The sequence below is a fragment of the Coptis chinensis genome, chromosome 5 (assembly GCF_015680905.1).
Source record: "Coptis chinensis isolate HL-2020 chromosome 5, ASM1568090v1, whole genome shotgun sequence".
Classification (NCBI taxonomy): Eukaryota; Viridiplantae; Streptophyta; class Magnoliopsida; order Ranunculales; family Ranunculaceae; genus Coptis; species Coptis chinensis.
In genome coordinates this window covers 22,322,926-22,332,902 of record NC_141460.1, presented here as the reverse complement: position 1 = coordinate 22,332,902, position 9,977 = coordinate 22,322,926, and the positions used below count along the sequence as shown (strand labels likewise).

Below are 9,977 nucleotides of genomic sequence, written 5' to 3'. Positions count from 1 at the left end.
ACGCTACCCTTAGGTGGGCACTTCGGCTACCGGTTACGGGTTGGAAAATATGTGGTCAGGAATTGTGCGTAGCCATACATCACGCGCACTGAAGACTAGCTCTTTTAAATTATTCTTTTCAAAAATATTTCTGTTTCGCAATTTGGATAAAAAAAAAACCGCAAGTACACAATGCGCACAAGATTAACAAAAGTAAATGGGCCATGATTTTCGAACTGAAACCAAAGCCCAAGCTCGGCCCATAAACGAAACTGAAAAAAGTCCAGCCCAAACAAACTGTACTAAAACCCCAACAAAAACTCCAGTCAAGAAAAAATGGCGCTTACTAGTAGAGTGATGATGAGGAAACTAATAACGAGGAGCGAGAATAAAAGCTTTTCGAAGTCATTCTCAAGAACCTTTTCAAATACAAGAACAAGTAGTATTAGTACCAGTAGTGTGATGGAGATGGCTGCTAAAGATGGAGAGCTGAGAGTGTTTATAGTATCAGGAGAAGTTTCTGGAGACTCAATTGCTTCTCGTCTCATGTCTTCTCTCAAAACACTCTCTCCTTTTCCCATACGTTTTGCTGGGGTCGGTGGGTAAGCTATTCTTTCTCTTTTGGTTTCTGCTATTTTCAGTCTTTAGATAAATGATACAAAGACTTGACCTGAAAAATCAAAAGTGTTATACATCACATTGACTCGTATCCATGCACCAAAGAACCATGGTTAAAAGTAAATATGGTGGCATATAAGTTCTTGAAGCAAGGACATGTTTAAAGTAGACCAATTAACACTTTATAATTGTTTGTTAATGCATGGTTTCTACTATGAGTTACCGAGCTGAGTCAAGGTTCGTTTTAATAGTCATGTCGTTCAAGTGTTCAACCTTGACAGAAAAGTGGTTAAGCACAATGTAATTGCGATTGTTCATTTACTCTTATTTACTTATTGAGAAACTTGCCTGGGAACTAGATATGGTGGAACCGTGGAACTTGTTCTAGGTTGGTATTCTTTGTACAGATTAACTTGTTGGAGTCATCTTCCATAAGAAACGAGCAAAATAACCTGCCTACATCAATATGCTCACATCCATTAGCTAATATTACTCTAAGACAACAAATACAAACAGTACGTAAGTATGTAGTATAAGAGATATTGCTCCCGTATTTTTGTCCATTGTCCTTCTTCTTGATACCCACAAGCAAAGGTCGCCAGTTTCATCTGCTCTCTTTATAACCTGTAGAAATATGTTTTCGTGTATTAGGTGTCTGGATTAATTAGTAATTGAAATCAAGTTCTCCGTGTCTTTTCAGGTCTCTGATGTCCAATGAAGGATTGCAGTCTCTATTTCCCATGGAAGACATTGCTGTAATGGGGATATGGGAATTGTTGCCTCATCTTAGTAAGTTTAAGGTAAGTACTGAACTGCACAATGTCCTATTGACTTTCCCTGCTTTCTCATGTTAATCTAAAGCCTTGCTTCTTTACCTTATCTTTTCACCATATCAAATGGAGTTGACTTCAATTGGTTTATTTGATTTAATCTCTGAAATGACAGGCGAAGTTAGAAGTAGCAACAGAGGCTGCCATTTCATTTCAACCTCATATTGTAGTGACAGTGGATTCCAAAGGTTTCTCTTTCCGTCTCTTAAGAAAGTTACGGAGTAAGGCACATACACCTTCAGTTTGAACTTTGAATTACAGGTTCAAATTTTGCTTATACAAATTTATAGTGTAGGAAAATGGGGGAATGATTTGTGCAGCTAATGTTAGTGCCCAAGGATCAGTAAGGCCCCTACATTTCCATTATGTCGCACCATCATTCTGGGCATGGAAAGGAGGTGAAGCAAGGCTTGCAGGGCTGTCTGAGTTTGTGGACCATGTATTGTGTATTCTTCCATTTGAGGAAGAAGTTTGCAGATCAAATGGGCTGGCTGCAACCTATGTTGGTCATCCCATACTGGAAGATATGCTACACTTGGATAGAGTATGTATAAAGTCAATCTTCTTCCTACTGCATTAGCTAACTCTGTGGAAAAGTACATCAGTATAGTAATGTTTTGTGAAAGCTATTAAAAGAAACCATGTTTATATAATTACACGTTCAATCCTGTTACTTTTTTAGTCATAGTTCTTTCTTGAGGGGAAAGTACACGTGTTTGCTTCTAGAATTTGCTTAAGTAAGCATCTTCCTCCAGTACCACACAAAGGAATCTTCATTTCCTTATTATTTTTAAAACCGCATTCCCAGTTTTTTGTGTTTTCGTGCATGCACTAAGATGTTGACTGAAATTCGACCTCATTTCAGTACTTGAAATTAATGCGCATATGATGTTACTAATGTGTAGAATTATGTTCATATGAAGGAAACGGCTACCACGCCAAATGGATGGAAGTTGCGTGGTGATGGTGAAATCTTTCGAAGAAAATATGGAATACCATCAGGTAAATTGTGGGACTTCAAGTTGCTTTTCCTTTCCAACACATTATTTTATTTCCTGTGGAGTAGGCTACTGAAAGTACATGAGGGTTCACATTCTTGGATGATGTGTAAATCGTTTATGTTTTTCACTGTTTATCCATCTCCATGTATTTTCCCCATTGGCAGTTCCATTGGGCTGCTTAGAAATATCTATACATCATCAACTTAACACCGTGCTTAACACATGGTAATGGGATGCAATTAGATGCCATTGCATATGAATTCCAAAGAGTTCATGATTGGGAGAACTAGAACATGTTGTCCTATTCCCACCAATGTGAAGCCAGGTTCTAGTCACTTGGTTGCAACTGAACAACAATTGCAAATATATAGAAACACCTTTCATGTCATTGTATTACATGAATACTTGATAGGGAATACACTCGCAATAGCTTAGTTGACTCTTGCAAACAGCTTCAAATGGATCGGATGCAAATGGTTGAATGTGCTGCAAAGTAGTGCAACTCAGTTTCTGTTTTTATGTTGTTTTCCTTTCCATTAGGATCGGATGACTAATACAGTGTTGACCAACAATACTATTTTGAAGGACTTTATCAAATATCTTAATCCATAATAAAGTAGCAAACCCTTCAGACAAAAAAAAAATCATGGCATGTTGTTGCAGTTGCACTGGAGACCTCGGTTTGCGAACCCATGAATGAAAAATTGGGCCAAAGAAAGTTCACAATCTCAAACTACAGATGCCAATAGTGAATCACAATAGATACCCAACTCGAACTAAAAGATAACATATACAAAAATGCTGTGGTTATTGATCGAAGACCAGCATTTCAAATTTAAACATGAAAATTCATGTTGCATTAGTGCTCATATAGGTTGTCCAAAATCCTTGAGAAGGAAGGTGATGTCGATCACTGTTGATATGAGAGCTAGTGTGTTGTTGGAGATGATAGGGGTGCAGCAAGAGAGAGGGTTGAAGGGTTATGGCACACGCTTTGCGTCAGATTAGCTATGCGAATCATTCTCCCCAAAACTTTCACCACTAACAAAAGAAGGGACAGGTTGTTTGTGGGGGGGAGGGGGGGGATGGCACTGCAGATCATGCAGTGCGGAGTTTTATCCCAAGGAGACTTCCCAGGAGGTCACCCATCCTCGGAATGCTCCTGCCAGAGCATGCTTAACTTAAGAGTTTTCTCCAACCACCAGCCATCATGCCAGTAAAGGCTTCGACTTTATAATATGAAGGATAAATAGTTATAATATGATCTTTCGGCGGAATGCCAACAGAAGACAGATAATTGTCAGAATGAACATTGACATAAAAATAAAAATTGATTCTAATATCACTACGAGCAAAGAAGATAGCCAAAATGCCAGAGTCAACATCGAGTTTGCTTGAATGGGCATGGTGAATTAGGATTGCCAGAATGAACATTGACAATAAAAGATTGATTTGACTGCTGCAAAACTGAAACACTAGGAAAAGTTCACTTTGACTATGAGAAAAATCTGGTGGATGGTAGCTATGGTAGTTGCTACCACTGCCAGAAAGCATTGATTAAAAATGATGTAACCAAGATCTTTTGATTAGAAAAAATGTTGATGTGATACATCTTAAATTAAAGTTAGAATAAGAAGAATTTGATTGATAATGGATATATTACATTGATCAACTAAAAGAATTAAAATAGGAAACTGCAATTGATAAGCTTGAACAAATCTGAATATATATTCTAAATGATCCTATGATAATACCTAAAAATTATTCTCTTAATTTTCTAGAGTATATCATAGTTTATGTGATATATTCTTACATAAACTTACGTCATAACTCATAACAATATTTCTTATCGTTCTCAGTAACCTTACAAATATCTCTAAGCGACTATCTGATAACCCATATGCATCAAGTTTGTGCCTGTATTACTGTATACTGCTCTTCCTTCTTCATCACACAGAACTAATTACATGCAAAGCATTTGCATCACAAGGGATCGACCAAGCAATTAATCAATTACAACTTACAAGTGTGGTTCTGATTTGACAATTACAAGTGTGTTTGCTTGCATTTACTTAATTCTGAAATGTTATATCAATTTGCTAAGTTACATTGACACGGATAGGTGTGTCCGTATCAGACAAGGATACGAAGTGTCTGACATGGCGAAATATAAAAAATTGAGGTATATCACATACAATATGTGTCCGACACGGACACGTGGATACGTATCCGACACGAATTATTTTTGAAATATGGTGTGTCCATGTTACATAGTCAATTTGTGACTGTTTTCTCATATAAATTTAAACATTCCTTAATCTTGATAGGAGCCACTGTCCTTACCTTGCTTCCTGGTAGCAGACTACAAGAGGTGACCCGCATGCTTCCGATTTTTTCTGAAGCTATGGGATTACTAAAAGATTCTCTTCCCGAGTTAACAACTGTTATCCCCGTGGCACCAAACAAGCATGTGGAGAATTATGTTGGTACTGCCATCCGTGAATGGCCTGTGCCTTCGATACTGATACCGGGTGAATCAGCAAACCTGAAATTTGATGCATTCAGTGTAAGACCCCGGAAACTTCTTTTCATGGTATTTTGGTGGGGATGTATATGAGTGTGACTTGTCATTTAGCTTGTATGGAGCAAAAGTTTGTTCTGTAATATTTGTGTAAAATGAAGGTGAGTGCACCAGGTGTGCATATTCTGATAGCAGCCCACTATATAATTAGATCATGATTCTAGTCAAAATCTGTGGTACACAAAGCTTTCATGAGAATTTTGACCAATATGATGTTATTTGGTTGAGGGGCCTTCTACTCTAAAACACCAAAACAGTGTTCCAACCAGAAATGCTAATGCAAGATAATGCACCTTTGCAAGCATTCCTAATGTAGTCAATAAATGGAATTGCACATGCGTGCAACAGAGTATCTATTCTAGGTCTTGTACCTAATCAACTTATGGTCTGTTTGATTTCAAAATGATTTTTCTCCCTGGTAAACCCACTTAGTTGTAGAAAATGTCAAGAGATGGGAGTATAGAGAGGAATATTTAACCAGCCTCAAGAGCAATTTTGGTAGGAAACATTACATAGTAAGGGCATGGGAGATATTAATGGAAATGTTTCCAGAATGTGGTGAAAAATTACATTCCATTCTTCTAGATCACGAAAATTCTGCAGTAAAATGTGAGTTTACAACTTGCTGTGCAATAATTCATGATAAGAGAACCTTGCTAACTTGCCCTGCGTACTGTTTAATGCTTTAAATTCATTGATATGATATGATTATTCTTTTTAAAAGTTATTGTAAGTGATCTCACAAAACAGATTAAGTTGCTTGCAGGCAAGCAAAGCTGCTTTGAGTACTTCAGGTACAGTTGCGATGGAATTGCTACTTGCAAGGTTGCCCTGTGTCATTGCCTATAGAGCTCATTTTGTGACAGAATGGTTCATTCGCTACAAGGCAAAGATACCATATATCTCCCTCCCAAATATTCTTCTGGATTCAGCTGTTATCCCTGAAGCTCTCTTTAGTGCTTGTACATCTAAAAGTCTTGCCAAGTTCCTCATGTAAGATCCTTTCCCAATCTAACTTCGAAAATTTCATCTCGTGTTTTCTTACTTTTTGACTTGGGATGCAACGGAAACGGGTATCATATACGAGAATTGTTTGTGTTGCCCCACAATGCAGGGGTGTATGTAATGTGATAAAAGAATTATTTTTTGTACCACAGGCAAGTGATTCAGATTGAAGACAATCGCAAAAAACAGATAGATGCTGCTGAAAAGGTCATTGAACTTCTCTCATTATCCGAGAGAGAGAGAGAGACCTTGTTCCCGCATGAATTAAGATCAAGGTTCCCTACTCGTCCCCCAAGTATGATTGCAGCATCCACCATATTATTTTCTTAGGAACAGAAATGAACAAAATTATAGACAAATATCATCAGTTTAGTTTCTGTGCAGATATTTGAAGTGTTGTTATTCATATTCAAAACCAATCTGTTTTTTTGTTTTCTTTCCCTTTTCCCCGTGCTTTTAGCTGCTAAATAATCGCTGTATGGGTAATTCCAAACTTCCTGCAGTAAGGATGCTGATGCGTTCAGGACACATAAACCTTGTTACGGTTGGATGTCTTCGTTCTTATACTGTCAATTTTTTCGCCTTCACGTGATGGTATTCACTTACTCTAGACTGTAAAACGTATTATTCATTTCAAATGAATATATGAAACTGGCATTTCATTATAGTCAGCTCTCATCCTACCTTAACTGAACTTTTTACCTTCATAGACTTGTGACTGATTTAGGCTCCTTGGAAGTTCCAGACATCAATCGGGTGGCATTTGATGGTTTAGTATCATACATATTTTCAAGCAGCGACTGGTAAAACCTTTTGGCATGCATTTCTATAAAAAGCTCTTGTTCATAGAGTTGCCTGTGACGGGTCTGGCAAAAGCTAATTTACTGGGTCAATTGAGTTCAGGTAAGCTCCATGGTGTTATATAACAAAATGGCACCTCTATTTGGTCGTATATCTTTTGCCAGTATTCTCTTTCCGGCCTTTGATGGATCTGTAGATTTAATTGCACTCAGAAGTAAGAGTACACTGAGCAGTGAGTACGGCGCTATAGTATGCACCAGACTATACCCGCGCAAAAGAAACAATCTGGGCGAAACACAACCCAATCACAAGTGAACTCGAGATCTCTGTTTACTCAGACTTACGCATCATATAATGATGCCATACCTACAGTGAAGATTTTTGGTTTAATTTTTTAGTGTCTTTCTTCCACCGGAATATAGATTGTATTAAGTTCCCAAGAGGGCAATTCTCTGTTCAATTTAACGTTTAGAATGGCTGTAATACTCCTTTTGTGCACTGATATATAGTTATCCTTTTCTTCAGCATCGTAAACTCTGCAGCTAACAACTTCAGAAATCAGAATATCCACTTGAGTGTTTGCAAACTCATTAATCTAGTGCTAGAGACAGTACAGATGGGGAAACTTAACAAAAAATCAATGAGAAGATGAGTACAACAACAATTGAATAATAACCATAGTCCTCCGATGTATGACATATCTTCTGTTTTAAGCTCTTACAAAAACACACAAAAAGTGATCACAGAAAACTGAACAACTCCCCTGTTAAGGAAGAGTGGGTGGTAATCCCAGTTCAATAAGGCAGGCCTCCTTCAGGCATTTCCCAGTTGTCGTCGTCCTCAACCTTTTTCGGCAGAGCTGGATCTCCAGCTGTTGGTGTTGGAATTCTTGGCGCCCATCGTCTGCGCCGCCACACGAAGAATTAGTCAAGCTACACTTATATAATTTGCTCCTAGATTAAAAGAAGAGAAAAAGAATGGCATGTATCATGTATGTACTTCAGTACTTGGGTACCTTTTGCGATTTTTCTTGGCAGCATCTCTAGTCCTTCTCTTCTTCTCCTCTTGACTATTCTCAAAATACCTTCTCCTCTTTGTTTCCGGAATCACTCCAGCTTTGGATACTTCTCTTCTAAACCTCCTTAACAATACTTCTTCTGGCTCACCTTCATCCACCATGATCTGAACATTGTAACCTGACTTGAAAAACATTATATTTGCATTTGCAAGACTTGGGCTCACTATGGCTTCGACCGTTGAAGCTGCTCCAATTGGAGTTGAAGTTAATGCAAGGCTTTTGGAATGTGAGCGAAGATGAGGAGATGGAGTAGTAGGGAAGTTTGGAGATGATGATGAGTTGTGAGTTTGAGAGAAAAGGAGGAAACTAGTAGTACATGGAGTAACTGTTGCCATTTTTTTTTCTGTTTGAAAAGCTTATCCGTTGTCTGTTCAGGATCATATAGGGAGAAATGAGAGAAGACGATTCGTGTGGTATGTCATATTCGGGTCACATGTCAAGAGACCATTACCCAAACCCGATCCAATTGTGTCGACTCTCACTTTTGTCAAACCCGACCCGCTTATATGAGTGGTGACATGTCAAGCCAACCATCAATTTCTGATCGGGTTAAACAGATAACCTATACGAAAAATTTCTAGTATTTTACAATTTTATTTCAAAACAAAAATAAAATAAAATTCTAACAAAAAACATTTATTAAATCTCCAAAATCAATTACATATCAATAAAAAATAAATAACACAAATATTTCTCAAATCTAAAAGTAGACATATACTTTTTGAGCTATAATTTAACTTGTGCAGTTGTACTTTTACTTTAAATATAATTCTATTTTACCAACCAAAATAACTTAGTGGTACAAGAAATTGGGCTACATAACTGCTTCAAAAATAAAATTAGTTTTAAAGACCTGGAAGTATTATTTTTGGGTTTTAATACCCTTTTGGCTATTTTTATTACTAAAAGTCGTTATTTTTTAAAATGTTTTTGAATTTGGGGATATGACTCGAGACCGCCCGTGAAACCTTTTTTTTCAAACTTTTCCTTCTTCTCTTTTTACTCTTTAACCATTTTTCATAGGAAAAAAAAAAAAAAAAAAAAAAAAAAAAAAAAACTACACCAACCCTCTAATTCATATTCTTCACTTAATTTCCTTCTTTTTATTTCTAATTTATTTCTTCCACAATCTCAGTGTTCAGAAATTTCATCAGTACTCCGGTATTAAAAGGTCAGACTCTTTTCTCATTTTAAAATGCATTATATTGTTATTTCACTCATATTTCATATAAGTACATATTGTGTTGAAATGGAATTGTTTTTGAATTGTTAATTCACTCATATTTCATACAGACATAATAAGAACATTTTTTTTATTGCTATTTGGATACATTTTAATATTCTACTATTTGATTTTGTTTCTTATTTTTTTTTAATTATCTAATTTAATTATTTATTGGTAAAATTTCCTTTTTGAATAAGGTACGGAGATATGTGTTCGAATATTGCCAAATATTTCAATTCTTGGATAGCTGCTGAACGATACATGCCGGTTACATCAATGGTTGATAAAATTCGTATTAAGATTATGGATATGATGTCTAAGCGTCGAGAAAAATGTAGGGGATGGAGTTCTAAACTGTGTCCTAAAATGGAGAAGGTGTTGGCTCAGAACATTACTGTAGGTCGGACATGGAAAGTGACAAAATCATCTGATTTTGTGTTTGAAGTTCACTCTGAGAGGTCTCACTGGGTTGATTTGAGTTATTTTAGGTGCAGTTGTGGACGTTGGCTTATTCAAGGGTTTCCCATGTGCACATGCTTTACAATGCATTTTGCGGATTGGTGAAGACGTTTATAAGTTATGTGATTCATATTTTTTAGTGAATGCATTTCGTGAGTCGTACTCACATGTCATTGTGCCGGTTCCTGATTACGAGAAGCCGCTAGAGGTAAATAAAGGTGCTCATATTTTGCCCCCTGAAACTAGGAGAACTCCAGGTCGTAGAAGGAACAAAAGAATAGATAGTAAGGGTGTGAAAATTAGGAAGTTTCGCAAGTGCAGTAAGTGCAATCAAAAGGTTTATCATAATCGTGCTACTTGTCTTGTAGAAATATCTTAGTCAATTTATTAACATTTATGT

The 9,977-nt window shown here is 36.8% G+C and overlaps 2 protein-coding genes across 6 annotated transcripts; one reads left to right on the top strand and one right to left on the bottom strand.

Moving 5' to 3' along the window:
* Nucleotides 1-315: 315 nt before the first annotated feature.
* On the top strand, nucleotides 316-7,339 carry LPXB (lipid-A-disaccharide synthase B). 5 transcript variants are annotated; one of them, XR_015195034.1, is made up of 11 exons: nucleotides 316-581; nucleotides 1,298-1,397; nucleotides 1,543-1,648; nucleotides 1,748-1,971; nucleotides 2,351-2,429; nucleotides 4,756-4,994; nucleotides 5,776-6,002; nucleotides 6,167-6,309; nucleotides 6,518-6,608; nucleotides 6,725-6,817; nucleotides 6,918-7,339. XR_015195034.1 is itself a non-coding variant. In XM_086559818.1 (10 exons), exons 1-10 carry the CDS (start codon nucleotides 316-318, stop codon nucleotides 6,734-6,736), a joined length of 1,467 nt encoding a protein of 488 aa, XP_086415944.1. In that variant the 3' UTR covers nucleotides 6,737-7,339. The 5 variants fall into 5 exon arrangements, 4 of the variants coding, with proteins under 4 accessions (XP_086415944.1, XP_086415943.1, XP_086415941.1 ...); XM_086559818.1 differs by having other exon boundaries at nucleotides 6,167-6,289; nucleotides 6,725-7,339; XM_086559817.1 differs by having other exon boundaries at nucleotides 6,725-7,339.
* Nucleotides 7,340-7,464: 125 nt separating this feature from the next.
* On the bottom strand, nucleotides 7,465-8,423 carry LOC147497096 (small ribosomal subunit protein bS21c-like). Its single transcript, XM_086559819.1, has 2 exons — nucleotides 7,831-8,423; nucleotides 7,465-7,718 (listed from the first exon to the last, which is right to left on the bottom strand). The coding sequence occupies exons 1-2, from the start codon at nucleotides 8,226-8,228 to the stop codon at nucleotides 7,610-7,612; spliced, it is 507 nt and encodes a 168-aa protein (XP_086415945.1). The 5' UTR covers nucleotides 8,229-8,423; the 3' UTR covers nucleotides 7,465-7,609.
* Nucleotides 8,424-9,977: the final 1,554 nt, after the last annotated feature.

Coding starts and splice junctions, on each gene's coding strand:
- LPXB (XM_086559815.1), top strand. CDS start 316: ATGGCGCTTACTAGTAGAGTGATGATGAGGAAACTAATAACGAGGAGC. Junction 2,430..4,755: donor AAAATATGGAATACCATCAG/GTAAATTGTGGG, acceptor TAATCTTGATAG/GAGCCACTGTCCTTACCTTG. Junction 6,290..6,517: donor CCGCATGAATTAAGATCAAG/GTTCCCTACTCG, acceptor AACTTCCTGCAG/TAAGGATGCTGATGCGTTCA.
- LOC147497096 (XM_086559819.1), bottom strand. CDS start 8,228: ATGGCAACAGTTACTCCATGTACTACTAGTTTCCTCCTTTTCTCTCAA. Junction 7,719..7,830: donor GCCAAGAAAAATCGCAAAAG/GTACCCAAGTAC, acceptor GTGGCGGCGCAG/ACGATGGGCGCCAAGAATTC.